Source organism: Dendrobates tinctorius, unplaced genomic scaffold, assembly GCF_039654945.1.
Source record: "Dendrobates tinctorius isolate UK_male_01 unplaced genomic scaffold, ASM3965494v1 ptg000326l, whole genome shotgun sequence".
Taxonomy (NCBI): Eukaryota; Metazoa; Chordata; class Amphibia; order Anura; family Dendrobatidae; genus Dendrobates; species Dendrobates tinctorius.
In genome coordinates this window covers 16,838,732-16,862,155 of record NW_027361993.1, presented here as the reverse complement: position 1 = coordinate 16,862,155, position 23,424 = coordinate 16,838,732, and the positions used below count along the sequence as shown (strand labels likewise).

The 23,424-nt window shown below is 42.7% G+C and overlaps 1 protein-coding gene across 7 annotated transcripts in view; it reads left to right on the top strand.

Moving 5' to 3' along the window:
• The window catches only part of AJAP1 (adherens junctions associated protein 1), a 542,737-nt gene that overhangs the window by 416,886 nt on the left and 102,427 nt on the right, over positions 1-23,424 (top strand). For all 7 annotated transcript variants that reach the window (XM_073561799.1, XM_073561796.1, XM_073561794.1 and 4 more), the window contains exon 3: positions 28-115. In XM_073561799.1, coding sequence (XP_073417900.1) covers positions 28-115 — 88 coding nt within the window. The remainder of the gene's footprint in view (positions 1-27; positions 116-23,424) is intronic.

Sequence of the window (23,424 nt, the reverse complement as noted above, 5' to 3'; positions counted from 1 at the left end):
TGCTTCTGTCTCTGCTTCTCTGCACAGGTCTAGCAGTTCACCAGATAATTACCATCACTGTCTCCCTAATTATGGTCATTGCAGCCTTGATAACAACACTCGTCTTGAAAAATTGGTAAGGATGACTTCTACTCATTTTCCACTTAATGTTATGGAAGTATATAGCATATATGTGGCTCAGAAAAGTAAAGTAATTTATGTCACCTTCATGTACTCTATGGTCACAATTGGGCTTTTAGTTATTGTATGTTTTTCATTGCATCTATCAATATTTACATGTGTTGTTGCCTAACTGGATTTACATATAGGCACAGTAGGCCTTGGCTTAGAGGAAGTCCTGGGTGGCAGACATGAGATAAATGTATAATTTACATTAGGATAGCCTAGATTTGATGAGACTATGATCACACCAAATGTTTTGCTTTATTATGTAACAGCTTAACTTGAGGTTTGGCCTAGATGATTGGTAAAGTCTAAAGTAAAGCTGGACTTACACGTTAGACTTAAGTCGGCTGAACCCACCAATATAGACAAGTTTGATCAGAGGTGATATGTATGATGGTGCCGGCCTACTGATGGTTGGAAGAGATGTCGATCATACATGTCTGATTTTGGACTGCCGATTGCATTGTTGTCCCTGAGATAAACCTAGCCGCAGGCTTACGTGTCAGTCATTGGCTTTCTCATAGCGAACACAGGAGCATTCGTCTGAAAAAGCATTCTTGTGTTCTGGGGAGTCAGCTGAGATGGTAGTCGGCCGAACAATCTTTTCAGCCTACAGCCATCTAATGTGTGTTGCCAGCTTAAGGCATTCACCATGACCCGAAGTAACGGCATTGATAAGAATGTCTCAAAGCCATCACAGCCCCTTACCAAAGATATAGTAGTAAGTGGCACCATCCTTTGCAGTTGTCCATACGTTCCTCCTTACATTGAGTATTTTGTAGAAAACCTTCTGCAGTGTACAGGATTTTCCATTTTCTGTAAAATGATCCTAAGCACTTCATGTGCGCATTCGGACACATCAGGGATTTAATTCTATCCAATCCATTGCTTTTTCTTCTTTTTTTTACGCATCCTTAAATAAGTGCTTTGATTTTGCAAAAATACTGTAGGGAAAAATAAATTATCATTTTCCTCAACAGTGTTCTCGAACGCTACCTGTGGAGCTTTTATTGGAAATTGCAGTATTTTCTCAAACATGAATAAACATAATGTTACGGTAATTATAGACCGCAGTTTGCTTGTAATATCTGGAAGGCCTGGAGACTAGAGTTCCTTTAAAAAGTAGCAGTTTATATAACATTACTTTGAAACAAAAAGTAAAAGTTTTTTTTTTAACTGAATGTTAGAATTCACTATTTTAAAGGTTTAACGGAGAAATGGAATACTTCTGTTTACCTCCTAGTGTATGAAACAAAACCATAGAGAACAGTATCATAGAGACACCAAAGAGATAATAGACTCTGTAGTTATGTCCCAACAAAAATCCTACATGGACACTCCAAAATAGCATATCAAACATGAGGGGGAGTTCACATCCAAAATTATCATAAAATATAAAGTTTATTAGTCATATAGGTGCACCTTGAGAAAGAGGTGAAACGCGCGTCGGTGACGGTGCTGCACGTGTCCTGACTGTATCTTATGATGGGTAAGCACTATTGCATTGGGTAATGGGGTTCGTTCTTAGGATGTGCACCTGTTTGTTATCCCCATGAATTACTGAATCCCAATAATTTTACCCATGAAGCACTTAGCACTTTATTATTAAGTTTGTCAGGACATTGGCAGTGTAAATTATTAGATCTTCATTGTATCTTTATGTCAGTACTATTTTTGTGTTATCTATATGGCTAATAAACTTTACATTTTATGATAATTTTGGATGTGAACTCCCCCTTTTTTTCATGGTTGAATTACCTCCTAGTGTATCAGATGTAACAATGCAAGTGTAATGAAGGAGGCAGTACACGTCTAGTTGGAATGTGACAGGAAGTAAGCAAATCACATTCTTGCAGTCACATGAACACCAGCTCCTGATTCCAGCATTGAAGAATCCTGAAAGAGTGCAGTGTGCCCATTGTGAGAATTCAGAAGTCTGCAGTCACATAGAGTAACTGCAAACTTGTATCCCAAGCCTGGACAACCCCTTTAAAGAGGGGATCACAGGGAGGAACTTTAATTTCTGATTTTAGAAAATGACTGGGGGAAACAATAAAAGTGCAATAGGGTTTTATCCCTATTACAATCTACTGTAAGTGAAAAGGCGGTACCGCTCCCCTGATGTGGTTTTGTCAGACACAATGCTGAAAAAGTTTTATACATGATTCCCAGCTGCTGTAGCCCCACTGGTTGGCATATTCAACATAGTATTTGGACAGTTTGGAGATGGGAATACCACGTTAACTTCTACTAATTTATATGGATGCTCCTGAAGAAGTAAGAATACTTTGAAATGTGTTGAGAGTAAACTGCCGCACCGACGCGCACTTGAATAGGATTCCTGTGTTGTTTACTACCCGATTGTTTTATTTTACAAAGCACGAAATGTTTAGAGTCCATTTGTCTAAAAGTGGAAAACTCCTTTAAAATTTATGTCATCATTACTAATATAGTTTATAAAGTCCTCTGTCATTGTAGAGTGCCCTGTTTTATCCCTGCTGATTGTCACCTTCCTAATGCTTTGTTTGCCTGGAGTATAAACCCTTGGGATCACGCTGTATTTTTGTCAGAAGCAATTCTCTCTGTGCCTTTATCTGCAGCTATTGAAACGATGGACGCAGATCATGGCGAGCGCTGATTACTGCAGCAGGAGTAATAAGCACAGTCAGGAAGACGGAAGCCAACAAGTAGAATCGCGTCAGGCCCACTGGTCAGAGAAATAGGAAACAATCAGTGGTCAGGAGCCATGGGATCAATCTATAGTAAAATGAAACTATAATAGCTTGTGGAAGGGAGCAAGACAATGTTCAAGCGAAGAGAAAGTCACACGCTAGTGAATTATCCAAATAATACATGCTCCGCGCATAGAAGTAAACAACAGACAAGCAACAGGAAACAGGAAGAGCAGGAAGCTGGAGCGTTATAAAGGATGATAATGGCATAATTGCCAACAGATGTCACATTGCCAAGACATCTCTGCAGCTTTATTTTCCAGACTCGAAAACTGGCTGCTGTACTTGTCACGCAATAGACAGTATTTCCCTTACAGTGCCAGTGAGCCGCACTTTTCTCCGATCCTGAACAGCAGAGCGATATTATTTGGAAATAAAAGTAACATAATAAATGTATCAAATATAAAATTATCATCATCATACTGTATATGTGTCACAGTTACGATACTATTAATCAATCGAGAATGTGCACCTAGGATAGGATTTCACTGTTGTTATTATAATTAAGGGAATTTTTTCAGGAATAAAATTAGCTGTAAATATTAAGGTAAATAACTAATGTAGTCCGCGTGCCTTGATCCTATGGAAGACAATCCATCCTGGGTCCAGGCAGCTTGGCTTTTTGGTCTAGTGCTCTAGACAGGATAGTCTTTCACATAGAAACGTGGCTGACTGATCTATTGTAATAACTGTTACACACTGTCCATTGTTGAGCACAGGAATGGAAGCAAAAAGCCAATACGTAGAAATAGAAGGGGAAGCAGAGGATCAGCGCACCTCACCTAACACAAGTATATCAGCACATTGTATAACTTATTATTTACAGCAAGTCTATCAATATTATCTTGCCCAGAAAAAATAATAATGATTTTGATATGTGTTACCATTAGATTAATAATAGCATTTGTAGTAGTACTAGTAATACTGATAATATTTGGCATTATTAACAGTTTTGCTAGTAGTAGTAATGATGATAATAGTAGTATTTTTAGTAGGTGTATGATAACTTTACTAATATTTATATTGGTAGTAGTAGTTGTAGTAATCATAAAAGAAGTAGTAATAGTAGCATTGGAGGTAATAGTGTAGTAGTATTGGTAGTAATAGTAATATTATTGGTGGTAATAGTAGTAGCATTGGTAGTAAAAGTAGTGGTAGTATTGTTGGAAGTAATAATAGTAGTAGTATTAGTGGTAATAGTAGTATTGGTAGTAATACTATTTGTAGTAGTACTATTGGTAGTAAAAATAATAGTTCTACTGAGCTCTTCAGCGCATACAAGCAGTCCCTTGCCAGCTTTAAGTCCACGCTCTCTGCCGCTAAACAAACTTACTTCAAAATCTCTCATATCCTCCCTGTCTCACAACCCTAAACAACTCTTCAACACTTTCAATTTTCTACTCCGTCCCACAGCACCTCCTCCCCCTCCTCTCATTTCTACTGAAGACTTTGCCTCCTTCTTTAAGCAGAAGATCGACAAGATCAGACAAAACTTTGGCCCGCAGCCCCCAATGCCCCTCTTAGATGCTCAGCCCTGTTCTGAAAAAGCCAGCTTCTCCACCATGACAGAAGATCAGCTCTTCACCCTTCTGTCAAGATCACACCTCACCACTTGTGCCCTCGACCCACTCCCGTCTCACCCCATCCCTAACTCAGTCTTCATCCCATCTCTAACACACCTCTTCAACCTTTCACTTACAAATGGTGTCTTTCTCTCATCCTTCAAACATGCCTCAATCACACCCATCTTCAAAAAGCCCTGCCTTGATCCATCCTCTGTGTCTAACTATCACCCGATATCTCTTCTCCCTTATGCCTCAAAACTACTGGAACAGCATGTATATCTTGAACTGTCCTCCCACCTCTCCTCCTGTTCCCTCTTTGACCGGTTACAATCTGGCTTCCGACTGCATCACTCAATTGAAACTGACCTAACTAAAGTCACTAATGACTTACTAACCGCCAAGAGCAAGCGACACTACTCTGTCCTCCTTCTCCTGGACCTGTCCTCTGCCTTCGACACCGTAGACCATTCCCTCCTGCTACAGACTCTCTCATCTCTTGGCATCATAGACTTGGCCCTATCCCTGATCTCATCATACCTAACAGACCAAACATTTAGTGACTCCCTCTCACACACCACCTCCTCACCTCACCCCCTGTCTGTTGGTGTTCCTCAAGGCTCTGTCCTAGGACCCCTACTATTCTCCATCTACAACTTTGGCTTGGGACAGCTCATAGAATCCTATGGTTTGCAGTTTCACCTCTATGCTGATGACACGCAGATCTACCTATCTGGACCCAACCTCGCCTCCTTACTGACTGAAATCCCACAATGTCTGGCTGCTATCTCAGCCTTCTTCTCTGCTCGCTTTCTCAAACTGAACATGGACAAAACAGAATTCATCATCTTTCCCCATCTCAATCTACCCCTCCACCAGACCTATCCATCAATGTCAATGGCTGCTTTCTTTCCCCAGTCCCACACGCTCAGTGTCTTGGGGTGATCCTTGACTCTGCGCTCTTTCAAGCCACATATCCAAGCCCTCGCCTCCTCCTGCCACCTCAAACTCAAAATATTTCCCAGATCCGCTCATTCCTCAACAACGAAACCACAAAAACACTAGTGCATGCTCTTATCATCTCCTGCCTCGACTACTGCAACCTCCTACTCTCTGGCCTCCCCTCTAGCACTCTGGCTCCGCTCCAGTCCATCCTACACTCTGCTGCCCGACTAATCCACCTCTCTCCCCGCTATTCCCCAGCCTCCCCCCTATGCCAGGCCCTTCACTGGCTTCCTATTTCCCAGAGGCTCCAATTCAAAACCCTAACCATGACATACAAAGCCATCCACAACCTGTCTCCTCCATACATCTGTGACATGGTCTCTAGGTACCTACTCAGACGCAACCTTCGATCATCTCAAGATCTCCTTCTCCACTCCCCCCTTATCTCTTCTTCCCACAACCACATACAAGACTTCTCCCATACTCTTGAACTCTCTGCCGCAACACATCAGACTCTCACCATCAACGGAAAACTTCAAGAAGAACCTGAAGACCCACCTGTTCCAATAAGCCTACAGCCTGCAATGATCCTCGGTCTACTGAAGCACTGCACGACCTGCTCTACCCTCTCCTACTGTATTCTCACCCATCCCTGTAGACTGTGAACCCTCGCGGGCAGGGTCCCCTCTCCTTATGTACTTGTGTGTCCCTTGTCTTACACATGTTGTTTATTATACTTGTCTATATTTCCCCTTTTCACATGTAAAGCTCCATGAAATAAATGGCGCTATATAAATGCATAATAATAATAATAGTAGTAATAGTGGCAGCATTAGTAGTATTGGTAGTAATAATAGTAGTTGTATTAGCAGTAATAGTAGTAGCAAGTAAATTAGTAGTAATAGTAGCAGCATTATTGGTAGTAATAGTAATAATATTGGCAGGAATAATAGTAGTATTGTTAGCAATATGGTAGCAATAGTAGTATTTGTTTTAGTAGTAGTAATTAATATTGGTAGTAATAATACTAGCAATATTAGTAGTAATAGCAGTATTGGTAATAATAGTAGTGGTAGTAATAATAGTAGTATTGTTAGTAGTAGTAGTAGTAGTAGTATTGGAAGTAATAGTAGAAGTATTTGTAGTAGTATTGTTAGTAGTACTGGGTGGTCATTTGTATGGATACACCTGGGTGGGCTGACTTCAAAATGGCCACCATGGTCACCAGCCATCTTGAAAAGTTTTCCCCCTCCCATATACTAATATGCCACAAACAGGAAGTTGATATCACCAACCACTCCCATTTAATTTAGGTGTATCCATATAAATTGCCCACCCAGGTCTAACCTTACAAATGGCCCACCCTGTAGTATTGGTAGTATTAGTAGTAGTATTGGTAGTAATAGTAGTAGTATTGGTAATAGTAGTAGTAGTATTGGCAGCAATGGTACTATATTTAATCTAATGAAATCCAAAAAATAGTAATAACTAGGAGTTAGATAACACAGCAAACATGCCAATAAAGAAAAGCTCCATGGGAAAACAATAATAAATTTTATTCAGTACAAATTCCAGACAATAAAATACGATTAAAGAGCCAAAAAGGTTGACTGCAGAGACTGATGAAAGTGGTAATTGTACAGCAGATTTCTGTGCCCTTCAAATAATGTGCTCAACAGCATATACAAATATAAAATAAATCTAAAATGTTAAACAGTATACAGATCATCACATGAAGTGGGTTCCATGCAAAATAACACATGATAATTACATAATAAAATAAAATTATTACATTCATAAAAAAGACGGTGCAAAGCTTAACACGTCATTTAATACATTTGGACGTACCGTTTTTAACTTCCAAATATTGTTTGTTTCAAGTTAACATAGGCTCCTCTTAGGTGTCCACTCTTCAAATTATTCAAAATTCTGTCAATGCCGGACACACGCAACAGGGTATGATCACAATTCTGGACAGTTCTGAAGTGCCGTGGTGTAGATTTCAGCTGTGTTGTGTCTTTAATTGTTTGGGCATTGATAATGTCTGGAATGTGTTCACAAACACGAGTTTTTAATCTCCTGGTTGTCAGCCCGATGTAGATCAATTTGCATTTACAGGTGGCATATTACACGTCCCCTTCAGCTTCACAAGTGATATGTTGGGTGTGGTAAATTGCTGTTCTCTACTACTGGAAGAGAAAGTAGATGTCCTCAATATATTGTAATTATGGCCGGGATCACACATGCAAGAAACTCAGACGAGTTTACTTACCTCCTAATGTGTTTTCTTTGTACAACCCCTGGCAAAAAATATGGAATCACCGGCCTTGGAGGATGTTCATTCAGTTGTTTAATTTTGTAGAAAAAAAGCAGATCACAGACATGGCACAAAACTAAAGTCAATTCAAATGGCAACTTTCTGGCTTTAAGAAACACTAAAAGAAATCAAGAACAAAAAATGTGGTAGTCAGTAATGGTTACTTTTTTAAACCAAGCATAGGGGAAAAATTATGGAATCACTCAATTCTGAGGGAAAAAGTTATGGAATCATGAAAAACAAACCAACAAAAAAAGACTCCAACACATCACTAGTATTTTGTTGCACCACCTCTGGCTTTTATAACAGCTTGCAGTCTCTGAGGCATGAACTTAATGAGTGTCAAACAGTACTCTTCATCAATCTGGCTCCAACTTTCTCTGATTGCTGTTGCCAGATCAGTTTTGCAGGTTGGAGCCTTGTCATGGACCATTTTCTTCCACTTCCACCAAAGATTTTCAATTGGTTTGAGATCCGGACTATTTGCAGGCCATGACATTGACCTTTGTGTCTTTTTTCAAGGAATGCTTTCACAGTTTTTGCTCTATGGCAGGATGCATTATCATCTTGAGAAATGATTTCATCATCCCCAAACATCCTTTCAATTGATGGGATAAGAAAAGTGTCCAAAATATCAACATAAACTTGTGCATTTATTGAACATGTAATGACAGCCATCTCCCTAGTGCCTTTACCTGACATGCAGCCCCATATCATCAATGACTGTGGAAATTTGCAAGTTCTCTTCGGGCAGTCATTTTTATAAATCTCATTGGAACGGCACCAAACAAAAGTTCCAGCATCATCACCTTGCCCAATGCAGATTCGCAATTCATCACTGAATATGACTTTCATCCAGTCATCCACAGTCCACAATTGCTTTTCCTTAGCCCATTGTAACCTTGTTTTTTTTTCTGTTTAGGTGTTAATATTGGCTTTCATTTATCTTTTCTGTGTGTAAATCCCATTTCCTTTAGGCGGTTTCTTATAGTTCAGTCACAGACATTGACGTCAGTTTCTTCCCATTTGGTCCTCATTTGTTTTGTTGTGCGTTTCTTGTTCTGGAGACATATTGCTTTAAGTTTCCGGTCTTGACACTTTGATGTCTTCCTTGGTCTACCAGTATGTTTGCCTTTAACAACCTTCTCATGTTGTTTGCATTTGGTCCAGATTTTAGACACAGCTGACTGTGATCAACCAACATATTTTGCAACATTGCGTGATGATTTACCCTCTTTTAAGAGGTTGATATTCCTCTCCTTTGTTTCCATTGACATCTCTCGTGTTGGAGCCATGATTCATGTCAGTCTACTTGGTGCAACAGCTCTCCAAAGTGTGATCACTCCTTTTCAGATGCAGACTAACGAGCAGATCTAACTTGATGTAGGTGTTAGTTTTGGGAATGAAAATTTACAGGGTGATTCCATAATTTTTTCCCCCAGAATTGAGTGATTCCATAATTTTTCCCCTATGCTTGGTTTAAAAAAGTAACCATTACTGACTATCACATTTTTTGTTCTTGATTTCTTTTAGTGTTTCTTAAAGCCAGAAAGTTGCCATTTGAAATGACTTTAGTTTTGTGCCTTGTCTGTGATCTGCTTTTTTTCTTCAAAATTAAACAACTGAATGAACATCCTCCAAGGCCGGTGATTCCAAAACTGTTGCCAGGGGTTGTATATGTTTACTCAGCACCTGACATTTATGTGCCTTTGTTTGCCCCAGCAATTTGCCAATATTATGTTTATTGCACTAGTACTTTATTCATTTTATACTATGTGACACTATCAGGGATACTCTAAGATCTTAACATTAAATATTTCAAAGCCTTTTTGATTAACTATTTTGTATTGTTTTCATTCAGTTGTATTAATTTGTATACTGTTTAACATTTTACCATTATGGGGAGTTACTTTATGTCCCCTGACAGCTTTCAGTTGTGTTTTTCACATAGTTCTGATCCACCGGTATACATTTCTTTGTGTGGGCCATAATATCTCTTACTTTTGCATATTTTTTATTTTGGATTTATGTATGCTGCTGTTGAGCACATTATTTGAAGAGCATTGAAATCTGCTGTATAATTACCACTTTCATCAGTCTCTGCAGTTACCCTTTTTAGTTTTAACGTTTTTAATTGTGTTTTACTATCTGTGTATTTGTACTGAAAACAAATCTTTATTAATTTCCTATGAAATTTTTCTTTTTTGACTAGTAATAATAGTTATGTTGGTGGTAATATTGGTAGTAGTATTAGTAGTAAAAGTAGTACTTTTGGTAGTAATTAGTGATGAGTGAGTATACTCGTTGTTTGTGTTTCCCCGAGCATGCTCAGGTGGTCTCCGAGTATTTTGATGTGCTCTGAGATTTAGCTTTCGTTGTCTCTACTGCATGATTTACGGCTCCTGGGCAAGCTGAATACATGTGGGAATTCCCTAACAGGCATTCCTCACATGTAATCAATCTGTCTAACAGTCGCAAATCATGCTGCTGAGATGACAAAAACTAAATGTCTGAGCATGCCAAAATACTCGGAGGACACCCGAGCATGCTCGGGAAAACCCGAGCATCAATGCTATTTGCTCATCACTAGTAGTAATAATAGTAGTAGTATTGATGGTAACAGTAATATCGGTAATACTAATTAGTAGTAGTATTGTTAGTAATAGCATTAGTAATGGTGATAGTAGTAGTAGTACTGGTAGTAGTATTGGCATTAATAATAGTAGTAGTATTGGTAGTAACAGTAGTAGCGATATTGGTAGCAACAATAGTAATAGTAGTAGTGTTGATAGTAATAATAGTAATATTATTGGTGGTAGCAGTATTAGTATTGATGGTAATAGAATTAGTAGTATTTGTAGTAATAGTAGTATTGGTGGTAACAGTAATAATACTGGTAGTAATAGTAGTATAGATAGTAGTAGTAATCGTAGTAATAGTAGATGTAGTACTGTAGTAGTATTGTTGGTAACAGTAGTAGTATGGTATTAATAGTGCTAGTAGTATTGGTGGTAATAGTAGTAATATTGGTAGTAATAGTACCAATACCTTTTTTGAAAAAGCATAGGCAAAATGGCGTTGTTGGTGTGGTAGTGCGCTGCACACACAACCAAGTCACCAGTCACTTTGTAAGTACATTCTGTATGCGGTTAGGGCTAAACCTCCTTCCCTTACTTCTTTTCCTTTCTATTGGGATTTCAGACTTTTAACCCCTTTACCCCAAAGGATGGTTTGCATGTTAATGAACAGGCCAATCTTTAAAATTCTGACCACTGTCCCTTTATCGGGTAATAATTCTGGAACGCTTCCATGGATCCCAGTGATTCTGAAATTCAGTTCGCATGACATATTGTACTTCATGATAGTGGTAAAATTTATTTGATATTACTTGAATTTATTTTTTAAAAAAATGGAAATTTGGCAAAAATTTTCAAAATGTCACAATTTTCTAAATTTAAATTTTCATGCTCTTAAATCACACAGATATTTCACACAAAATACTTAATAAGTAACATTTACCACATATCTACTTTACATCAGCACAATTTTGGAACCTTTTTTGTTAGGAAGCTATAAGGGATAAAAGTTAAACAGCGATTTCTCATTTTTACAACCCCATTTTTCTTTAGGGACCACACCAGATCTGAAGTTACTTTAAGGGGTCTATATGATAGAAAATACCCAAAAGTGACACCATTCTAAAAACTGCACCCCTCAAGGTGCTCAAAACCACATTCAAAATGTTTATTAAGCTTTCTGGTGCTTCATCAGAATGAATGTTTAAGAAAAAATCAACATTTAACTTTTTTCACAAAAAATTTATTTCAGATCCAATTTTTTTTATTTTCTCAAGGGTAACAGGAGAAATTGGACCCCAAAACTTATTGTCCAATTTGTCCTGAGTGCGCTGATACCCAATATGGGGGGAACACTGTTTGGGCGCATGGCAGAGCTCGGAAGGGAAGGAACGCTGTTTGACTTTTCAATGCAAAATTGGCTGGAATTGAGATCAAACGCTATGTCACTTTGGAGAGCCCCTGATGTGCCTAAACAGTGGATCTCCCCCCACAAATGAAACAATTTTGGAAACTAGACCTCCCAAGGAACTTATCTAGATGTGTGGTGAGCACTTTGAGCCACCAAGGGCTTCACAGAAGTTTATAACATAGAGCCATAAAATTAAAAAAAAATCATGTTTTTTCCACAAAAATGATCATTTTACCCTCAATTTTTTATTTTCCCAAGGGTCACAAGAGAAATTGGACCCCAAAAGTTATTGTGCAATTTGTACTGAGTATGCTGATACCCCATATGTATGGGTAAACCACTGTTTTGGCGCATGGCAGAGCTCGGAAGGGAAGGATCACCGTTTGACTTTTTCAACGCAAAATTGGCTGGAATTGAGATCGGACGCCTTGTCGCTTTTAGACAGCCCCAGATGTTCCTAAACAGTGGAAATCCCCCACAAGGGACCCTATTTTGGAAACTAGACCCCCTAAGGAACTTATCTAGATGTGTGGTAAGAAGTTTGAACCCACAAGTGTTTCACTAAAATTTATAATACCTGACCGTGTTTCCACAAAAATGATTTTTTAGCCCCCATTTTTTTATTTTCCCAAAGGTAACAGGAGAAATTGGACCACAAAGGTTGTTGTCCAATTTGTCCTGAGTATGCTGGTACCCCATATGTGGGAGAAAACTACTGTCTGGGCGCATGGCAGAGCTCGGAAGGGAAGTAGGGACGTTTTGGAATGTAGACTTTGATGGAATGGTCTGCGGGCATCATGTCACGATTGGAGAGCCTGTGATGTGCCTAAACAGTGGAAACCCCCACAAGTGACTCCATTTTGGAAACTAGAACCCACAAGGAACTTATCAAGATGTGCCTTATCAGTGGCAATGCCCAACAAGTGCTCCCTTTTTGGAACTAATCTACTGTTTCCTGGTGTGTGAATTTTATAAGTGACCCCGGATCTCACCGCAGCTCAGCCCTGCTGGGAACAGAGCCCAGTGACCGGATGTAACTGCAGTGACTTCAGTGTGATATTCGCTAGCACCGTAAGCCGTGAGTACTCACAGTGCTACTGGGAATCTCACCGCAGCTCAGTCACCCCCGGTAACTGACGCTGTATTCCCAGCAGCTCAGTCACCAGTGGTTCTCAGCGTGGATGGTCGCATCTTGGCACCCTCCAGGTTGAAAACTAATATTTTTATGTTTTGCTGCTGTCACACGCTAAAAGACACTTTTTATTGCAAAATATAGTTTTTGCATCACCTTATTTTGAGAGCTATAATTTTTCCAGATTTTGGCCCACAGAGTCATATGAGGTCTTATTTTTTGCAGGACGAGCAGACGTTTTTATTGATACCATGTTTGGGCACATAATATTTTTTGATCGTTTTCTATTCTGATTTTTGGGAGACAGAATGAGCAAAAACCTGCAATTCATAAATTTCTCTTTGGGGGGTATAATACCTTTCCATGTGCGGTAAAATTGATAAAGCAGTTTTACTCTTCGGGTCAGTACGATGACAAAGTACCTCATTTATATTTTTTTACGTTTTGGTGCTTTTATACAATAAATTTGATAGAAAAAATGATTATTTTTTCATCACTTTATTCTGAGAGCTATAACTTTTTTATTTTTCAACTGATGGAGCTGTATGACATCTTGTTTTTTGTGGGACAAGATGACATTTTCAATGTTACCATGATTATTTATATCCATTTTTTTGATTGCGTGTTATTCCACTTTTTGTTTGGCAGTAATCGTTGTTTTTTGCCTTTTTTTAAGGTGTTCACTAAAGGGGTTAACTAATGGACAGTTTAATAGGACGTATCGATGCGGACACGGCGATACCAAATATGTGTACTTTTATTGTTTTTTTTATTCAAATATTTATTTAGAGATAGAATATATATTTTTTTAGTATTATTTTTGATTTTTTTTTTTGCATTTTTACAATTATTTAAAAACAATTTTTACTTTTCCCTAACTTTTTTACTTAGTCCCACTATGGGACAATCATTTTTTGCAGGCTGATCGCTTCTATGAAATGCAGATGAAGCAGTATCTGCTTGCCATATAAGCTGTCAGCGCTGCACTGACAGAGAGAGACTTGCTGATCATGCACTGCACATGATCAGCAAGTTTACTTATCTCTGGTGACCTGGATGTTGTCATAGGTCCGTGGGGTCTCTGATCCAAAGGCAGAGGGGCTGTCAGCCCCTGTGCCAGCTCCCGAATGCCGTGATCTTGTTAGATCACAGTATTTTGGGGCTTAAAGTGCCGGGAGCAGTCTGTCACCACTCCTGGCACCTAGTGCCGGATGTCAGGTGTCAGAACCAGCTGACACCTGGCCATGATCGGCCGTGATTCCCCTGTGAGCACGGCCGATTGCTTGGGCATACTATTCCATCCATGGTCAAATTGTGCCAGGTCACATGGACGGAATAGTATGTCTGATGTCAGAAAGAGGTTAATGGCATCTATCTACTATTGAACTAAGATATAAAATAATGTGATTCTCCATAGAATCAACTGAGACTGCTTTACCCAGGCCAAAAACTTAACTTCTTTCCTGTTCAGGTCTCCATATTGAATTTAATGCACTTGCACTTTATAAATTGGTTATATTGATTATTCCCAATACGAGTGATTTGTTTTGCACTTTATCATAGAGAATATGTCCAGGGTAACCCAGTCTCACACTGATTTATCAACATCACATTTCAAATAGGATTTTTGCTATACTTATCTTTACCCAGATAATGTTGTTTACATTGTGCCCCTAGGAGATTTATCTACCTTGCATAAGCTGGACTACTGTGCTTAGTGTTACCGTGCTGCTTCTATCCTTCATAGTATTAGTACTAGTAGTATTGATGGTAACAGTAGTAGTATTGGTAGTAATAGTACAAGTAGTATTGGTAGTCATAATAGTAGAAACGGTGATAATAGTAGTAGTATTGGTAGTAGTAGTAGTTTTGGTAGCATTGATATATATATATACTGTATATATATAGGTGTGAAGTAATGATAAATCTTTGATAGGAGGTTGATAAAGTTAGGGCCTAGGGAAAAGCGACCCATGGAAGTTTGGGTTCTGGTAACTGACTCAATCTTTATTTCAACCCTCTTTCCTCTGTCTCAAACTTTCCCCGGAACTCCAAACATTGCAACAGGCTTCCAGGAGAAGTCAGTGTTCGGTGTTTAGCACCATGTGACCAAAGTTGTGAATGGTTGCATCGCTCCAGTGTTTGATTGAAGTTTCTTCTCAACACAAGTCTGTGAAACCCAGGATTAAGCTCTCATAGACTTATGTTAAGGCCTTCTTCACACATTCTCCTGATTCCAGTACAGTAAAAACCAGTACTGGTGAGATCCATGGTCCTTGTCCATGTGCGATATTTATGTATGTATGTGAGATCAATGTGACATCACTATGTTTGTTTGCTGTTCATGTATCCATCTTTCTGGTCTGTGTACTATCTGTGTGTTCCTATGACACATACCAATGTGTGGGCAAAGCAGTACAATTTGCGCTGATCCCAGGTGCTGGAGGCTGAAGGCAGCTTTAATTATTGTCTCATGGTCACACTAAGATCAGAGCGACAGTGATGGGAGTTGTATTCAGCACCCACTTTGCACATCCTGCTTAAAATAAAGAATTAAATAAAAAAATAGCCTGGGCTCTCACACAATTTTCATAACCAGCAGAGGAAAAGCCCATGTCTGGAGAATGATGTTGATAATCTGGGAAAAGGCGCAATATTCCCAAAGGTTCCCAGGCTATTAATAACTCACAGCTGTTTGTTCAGTCTTTACAGGTGAATTTACGTGGGACCTCAGAAAAAAGAGTTATGTAGGGTCCTCCTATAAATTCAAAAAAGCAAAGGCTAAACAGATAGCTGTCTGTTGATATTAATAGCCTGGGTTGGGGTTATAGATATTGCCCCCCCCAAGCTGCCAATATCAGCCATCAACCACTGTAGAAATGGCACATCCATTAACCCCTTCATGACCAATGACGCCACATAGGCGTCATGAAAACTGGTGCAAATCTGACCAGTGACGCCTATGTGGCGCCATGACTTTAAAGTCCCTCTGCGGGTCGTGTGACCTAGGTCACTGAAAGGTCACCCGACCCGCAGATACAGGGGGCTTTGTTCTTCAGCATAGGGGGCGTGGCTTCGCCCCCACGGGACTTCGATCGCTCTGATTGGCTGTTAAAAGTGAAACAGCCAATCAGAGCGATAGTAATATTTCATCAATGAAAATTGATGAAATATTACAATCCAGCCATGTCCGACGCTGCTGTAGCATTGGAGATGGCTGGTGACAGCGATCCGACCCCCCCACCCGTTAACGAGGGCGATCTGCCCCCCGCCACTGAAGACAGCAGCTATGTGCCGCCGCTGTCATCATCTCCCCCCTCCGCCTTCCCTCCGCTCCCCCCGGCTTCCGATTGCCCCCCCTCCCACCTCCCGGTACTCACCAAGTGCCGTTATGGCTCCCGGTGTCCCGCGGTCCCGGACCATGGGCGCTGCCATATTGGAAAATGCCGGGCGCACGCCGGCTCCAATTTCCATTCATTCATTTTGAACACTTTCACAGTGATCAAAATAGAATGAAATGTAAATAAACCCCCCGTTTGTCACCCCCATAGGCAGGATCAACTGATAAAATAAAGAAATTATTTTTATTTTTCCATTAGGGTTAGGGTTAGGGTTGGAAAGAAGGTTAGGGTTAGGGTTGGAAAGAGGGTTAAGGTTAGGGTTGGAAAGAGGGTTAGGGTTGGAAAGAGGATTAGGGTTGGAAAGAGGGTTAGGGTTGGAAAGAGGGTTAGGGTTAGAATTAGGGTTAGGGTTGGAATTAGGGTTAGGGTTGGAATTAGGGTTAGGCTTGTGGTTAGGGTTATGGTTAGGGTTGGGATTAGGGTTAGGGGTGTGTTGGGGTTAGGGTTGGGATTAGGGTTAGAGATGTGTTGGGGTTAGGGCTGTGGTTAGGGGTGTGTTGGGGTTAGGGATGTGTTGTGGTTAGTGCGGTGGTTAGGGGTGTGTTGGGGTTAGGGTTAAAGTTAGAATTGAGGGGTTTCCACTGTTTAGGCACATCAGGGGGTCCCCAAACACGACATGGTGCAACCATTGATTCCAGCCAATTTTGCGTTCAAAAAGTTAAACTGTGCTCCCTCCCTTCCAAGCCCCGACGTGTGCCCAAACAGTGGTTTACCCCAACATATGGGGTATCAGTGTACTCAGGAAAAATTGCACAACAACTTTGGGGGTAAAAATTTTTTTTTTAATTTTCACGTCTCTGCGTTATAAACTTCTGTGAAGCACTAGGGGGTTCAAAGTGCTCACCAGACATCTAGATAAGTTCCTTGGGAGGTCTAGTTTCCAAAATGGGGTCACTTGTGGGGGGTTTCAATTGTTTAGGCACATCACGGGCTCTGCAAACGTAACGACGACCGCAGACCATTCCATCAAAGTCTGCATTTCAAAACGTCACTACTTCCATTCCGAAACAATGGTTCCCCCCATATGGGGCACCAGCGTACTCAGGACAAACTGTACAACAACTTTTGGGGTCCAATATATACTGCTACCCCTGTGAAAATAAAAAATTGCTGGATGAAAATCTTTTTTTTGAGGAAAAAAAAATATTTTTTTATTTTCACGGCTCTGCGTTATAAACTTCTGTGACGCGTTTGGGGGTTCAAGGTGCTCACCACACATCTAGATAAGTTCCTTGGGGGGTCTAGTCTCCAAAATGGGGTCACTTGTGGGGTGGTTCCACAGTTTAGGTACATCAGGGGTAGAGTTGAGCGACTTTTGGTTTTTTAGGGTCGAGTTTCGTTTCGTGAAACCCGACTTTTCCAAAAGTCGGGTCGAGCAAGATCGGCCGATTATAGGGAAAAGTCGGGGTCGTCCCGAAACACGAAACCCAATGTAAGTCAATGGGGAATAAAAGTCGGCAGTGAGAGGAGGACAGGAAACACACCTACAGTGCCCATTTGAATGCCAAAAGCATCAATTCTTCTTACTTAAGCTTGTCAACCTTAATAACTTCATAATACAAGTTACGCACAGAAAAATGGGGGTTATTTGGCTAAAGTTGTGGGGGGGAGGGCTGGCTGCAGGTTTTCATGTGCCCTGGGCGAAAGAGCGCCCCTTTAACACATACCACAACTCATCATGCTCCGATACGGCAGAGAAATAGCAGTATAGTACAATGAAAAATACTTCACTTTTTACATCTCATGACGAGGCCCATCTATTTCTCCATACAGAATCATTGGTCCCATATAATGTTTGAAACAGTATATGATGAGCTCCACATAATGCTACAGTATATGTTGGTCCCCATGGATGAAGCTCCACTGTCTTATGGGCCCAAATAATGCTCCAAACATAATGGGCCCCATTTCTAATGCTCTAGTGTATAATGGGCCCTGTAAATGCTGCTCCAGTGTCTGATGTCCACCTTTGGAATGTTCCAGTGTATGGTGGGCCCCATCTATCATTCTCCAGAGTATAGTGCTCCCCAAAAATTGCTGTCCCAACATTGAAAACAATCAAATAAGTCTCCTCGCTAGGGAATCCCTGTACTTGTCTGGACTCCTCGTCGTCCCCATCTTCCATCTCACTGCACAGTATTTCAACTTTGCAAGTGCTGTGATCCTGAGCAAGCAGGGGGGGCCCACTCGTTGGCGACGGCACTGGCACAGGGCCCCTGATAGTACGGTGGTGTGTCTGATGGCGGGTGGGCCGAACCTGCACTTTCATCTGCAGCTTCCTCTTTGTCACCGTGTAAGATGGAACTGTATATGGGAAGGGTAACCTGAGTTTCATCAGGGTCAGATTCAGGTCGTGTAGCGTGCGAGGGGAATGTAGTGGTCTGGGTCAATGTACCAGCAGATTCATCGAGCAGTGGCTGGGCATCAGTGCACTTGTGTCGCCCCCAGGAGTACGGTCGCCACAGTGGCATTACCTTCTTCCTAGGGAGTGTGATGTCATGCTTGGGAGCAACGAACGATCTCTCTAGCAGGTTAACTGATTGGGCGGCGTTATTCCCACGAGTCATGACCCTCCAAACAGCATTCATGAAGGCAAAGTGTTTGTTTTACGTGGGCAGTATGGTTGCAAAGCTGAACCTTAAAGGAATGTCCAGAAGGGCACCACCAGGAGTGGAGCCTACGGTTAAATTCGACTCCACCTGGGAAACCTCAACCATGCCAGCTACAGAACAGATGCACACATTGCAAGCTTAATTCCGTTAACGAACGAGACTCCGTCATGCCCCGCGGTCCGAGTCCGGCTTACTAGAGGGACACGTGAGGCTCTGGCACATGAGATTGGCCAATAACTGGTGTGTCATGCCCTTACATGTCCGTGGCTGCATGTGCGCTACACTGAAAAGGCCAGCGTTTGTCGCTTACAGGTGCAGATAACCCGCTGAACAACGTTAGTGATGGGGATCACTGATTACAATTATTACCCGCGAACAATGATTTCCCAGTAAGTGCAGGTCAACCGCAGTTCCGGTATTAGGCCTAACCGTCATTCCTGAAAAAATGAAAAACTTACGTGTGCAAACCACAGGTGCTGTAGCTTGCTTAACAGCTCGCCAGCCGTTCTCACGCCCAGTATGGATTACACGTGATTGCACAAAGGTGAGAAAGGGTACCGTATCCCCAGATAACATGTATGGATAGCGTACACATTCAAAATATATGTCTATACATCAGGAGGCAGGCTCAGACGGTGTTAGGCCCAGTATGGATTGCACGTGATTGCACAAAGGTTAGAAAGGGTACCGTATCCCCAGATAACATGTATGGATAGCGTACACATTCAAAATATATGTCTATACATCAGGAGGCAGGCTCAGACGGTGTTAGGCCCAGTATGGATTGCACGTGATTGCACAAAGGTTAGAAAGGGTACCGTATCCCCGGATAACATGTATGGATAGCGTACACATTCAAAATATATGTCTATACATCAGGAGGCAGGCTCAGACGGTGTTAGGCCCAGTATGGATTGCACGTGATTGCACAAAGGTTAGAAAGGGTACCGTTTCCCCGGATAACATGTATGGATAGCGTACACATTCAAAATATATGTCTATACATCAGGAGGCAGGCTCAGACGGTGTCAGGCACAGTATGGATTTGACCGCCCAGACTACACAGCGGAGGAGCAGGGAGAGGTAAAGATTGCAAATGCTGGGGCCCTGCCCAAGCAAGGGGGGCCCACTCGTGGGCGTCGGTACTGGCACTGGGCCCCTCATAGTACGGCGGTGTGTCTGACGGCGGGTGTGCACCACCACCGTCAGAGACACTTGATTGCACTATGAAGGACCTTGTGCCAGTGCCCGCGCCCAAGAGTCGGCCTACCCACCTGTCCAGGGCAACGGCACTCGCACGGTGTCGTGCGCTAGGTGGTGACCCCGGCCATGGGGGGGGGAGGCAGCACAGTTAGGGAGTTTTAGAAAGTGGCATATGTTGATGTTGGACATTCAGCTGATGCAAAAGGTGAAATAGGTCAAGTCCCAGGAAGAGGTGGACCAAAGCAAGCCATTTTTCTGTCACCCTATGTGTCATCAGGGGAAGGTGGGACAAAATCCTTGGAAACCCATGCGTGGTTCATTTTAATGAAGGTTAGATCATCCACATTTTGGGTTGACAGACGGGTCCTTTTTTCTGTCAGGATTGATCCAGCTGCACTGAAGACTCTTTCCGATAGCACACTTGCAGCTGGGCAAGCGAGCTCCTGTAAGGTATATTGTGCCAATTCAGGCCAGGTGTCCAGTTTAGCAGCCCAATAGTCAAAGGGGAATGACCTGTGTGGGAGAACATCGATATGGGAGGAAAAGTAGTTTGTAACCATAGTTGACAACTGCTGTCTCCTGTCACTTTCCATCGATGCAGTATTACCAGTTGTGTGAGCGGTACTTGAAAAATCAGTCCACAACATTGTCATGAAACCCCTGTCTCCAACGCCACTTCTGCTGTGTGCACCACGAACACCTCTGCCAAGCTGCCCCCGGCCCGTACGGCTCGTGTGAGAACCATCACCGCTGCTGTGTGCTGGGAATGCCTCAAGCAACCGATTTACCAGAGTTGCTTGTTTATTAGCCAATATTAGGTCAAGGTTCTCCTGTGGCATGATGTTTTGTCATTTGCCTTTATAGCGTGGATCCAGGATGCTGGCCAACCAGTAGTCGTCATCGTTCATCATTTTGGCAATGCGGGGGTCCCTTTTTAGGATCTGCAAGGCATAATCTGACATGTGGGCCAATGTTCCCGGTGTCAATGATGCACTGCGAGTGCTGGTTGGAGGAGCACTTTCTGGCAAATCCACATCCCTCCAGTCACGCACAAACCCTGTACCAGACCTTGCCACGCCAACATTTTCACTTGCCCCATGAGATGCATCCTCCTCCCCTAAGTAATCATCCCCATCATCCTCCTCCTCCTCCTCTTCTTCCTCCACCTCGTCCAGGAGAGGTCCCTGAGCAGACAATGGCTGAATGTCATCAAGGATTCCCTCCTCCTCTTCCTCCTCATCAACATTGGCTGCAGAAGCCTGCTCCTTAAGGTGCGTCAAAGTTTGCATGAGCAGACGCATAAGTGGGATGCTCATGCTTAGGATGGCGTCGTCTGCACTTACCAGCCGTGTGCATTCCTCAAAACACTGAAGGACTTTACAGAGGTCTTTCAGCTTCGACCACTGCACACCGGTCAACTCCATGTCTGCTCTCAAAGTGCCTGGCCGTGTATCCTCCCACAAATGCATTATGGCCTGCCTCTGCTCGCACAGCCGCTCCACCATGTGCAGGGTGGAGTTCCACCTTGTTGCAATGTCGATAATGAGGCGGTGGTTGGGAAGGTGGAGCAATCGCTGCAGCTTCTGCATACGAACTGAGTGTACAGGCGACCGGCGGATGTGCGTGCACAGTCTTCGCACCGTCTGGAGCAGGGCTCTTAACTCCGGATAATTTTTGAGGAAGCACTGCACCAACAGGTTCAAGGTGTGAGCCAAGCAAGGTATGTGGCTGAGTTTTGAAAGGGCTATGGCTGCCACAAAATTACGCCCGTTATCACTAACTACCTTGCCTGCCTCAAGATGTACACTGCCCAGCCATGACTCAGTTTGTCGCTGAAAGTACTTGGCCAGCACCTCGGCGGTGTGTCTGTCGCCCAAACACATCATCTGCAACACTGCCTGCTGACGCTTTCCACTAGCGGCTCGATAGGGTTAGACACCTCGTGTGCAACAGTGGCAGCTGCAGATGGAGTGCTCGTACGACTGCGCTCTGTGGACGAGCTTTCGCTTCTGGAGGAGGAGGAGGAGGGTCGAACGCCTACAGCCAACTGTTTCCTATACCGTGGGCTAGGCAGCACTGTCCCACCACCGCTGTCCCCTGTGGACCCTGCATCCACCACATTAATCCAGTGCGCAGTGATGGACACGTAACGGCCCTGGCCATGCCGACTGGACCATGCATCAGTTGTGAGGTGCACCTTTCCGCTCACTGACTGCTTGAGTGCATGGACAATGCGGTCTTTCACATGATGGTGGAGGGCTGGGATGGCTTTGCGAGAGAAGAAGTGGCGACTGGGTAGGTCATAGCGTGGTACTGCATAGGCCATGAGTTCGCGGAAAGCTGCGCTTTCCACCAACCGAAAGAGCATCATCTCAAACGAGATTAGTTTGGCAATGTGGGCGTTCAAACCCAGTGTACGCGGATGAGAGACTGAGTACTTTCTTGACCTACTCATAATGTCTGGGAGGGTGAGCTGGACTTGAGAGCTGCATATGGTGGAAGTAGCGGTGGACAGGGCGGACTGAGAGAGGGTTGATGATGGTGATGGAGTTGGTGTTCTTTCTGATGGCCTAGAATCAGTCTTTCGTTGATATAACAGTGGGATTCCCTGACTGCTGTGGCCTTGCAACGACACCTCAACATTTGCTGCTGTGCTAACCGGTGGGCTTACAGTGGGGGAAACAATGTAGCGTTGCTGACTACCTTCGTTGTGATCAGTTGCACATGTGGCACTTGAGGTTTGGTTTTGTGTCCACGCTTGCAAGTGCATGCTGGTTAAATGTCTAAGCATGCAACTGGTATTCAAATTTTTCAGATTTTTCCCTCGGCTAAAGGTCTTTGCGCACTTCTTACAGATAACCTTGGCCTGATCATGAGGATTTTGTTCAAAAAAGTGCCACACTGCACTCTTCCTACTTTGGCAGACATTTTGCGGCTTAGCACACTGTGATCTTTTGACCCTCTGGACAAGCTGTCCAGCAACTCTTTTGATGTTTGGAACCTGTCTTTGGAGTGCTCCGGGCCTGCCAGATAACAGCTGTTGCGATGTCGATGTCTGCTGTGGATGCTCCTCATCTGAGCTATTGGAAGCAGCACCCTCTTCCCACAATGGATGCCAATCTGGGTCAACAACTGGGTCATCCATCACCTCCTCTTCTATGTCATGTGCACCTTCCTCTGTGTCACCGTGTATGGTGGTATAGTGTGCGGGAAGGGGCACCTGAGTCTCATCAGGGTCAGAATCTGGCTCTGTACACTGCGAGGACAATGTAGTGCTCTGAGTGAATGTACCAGCAGAATCATCCATCAGCGGCTGTGCATCAGTGCACTCCATGTCAGATTCATCTTGGCCTGGGTAATTCACCATT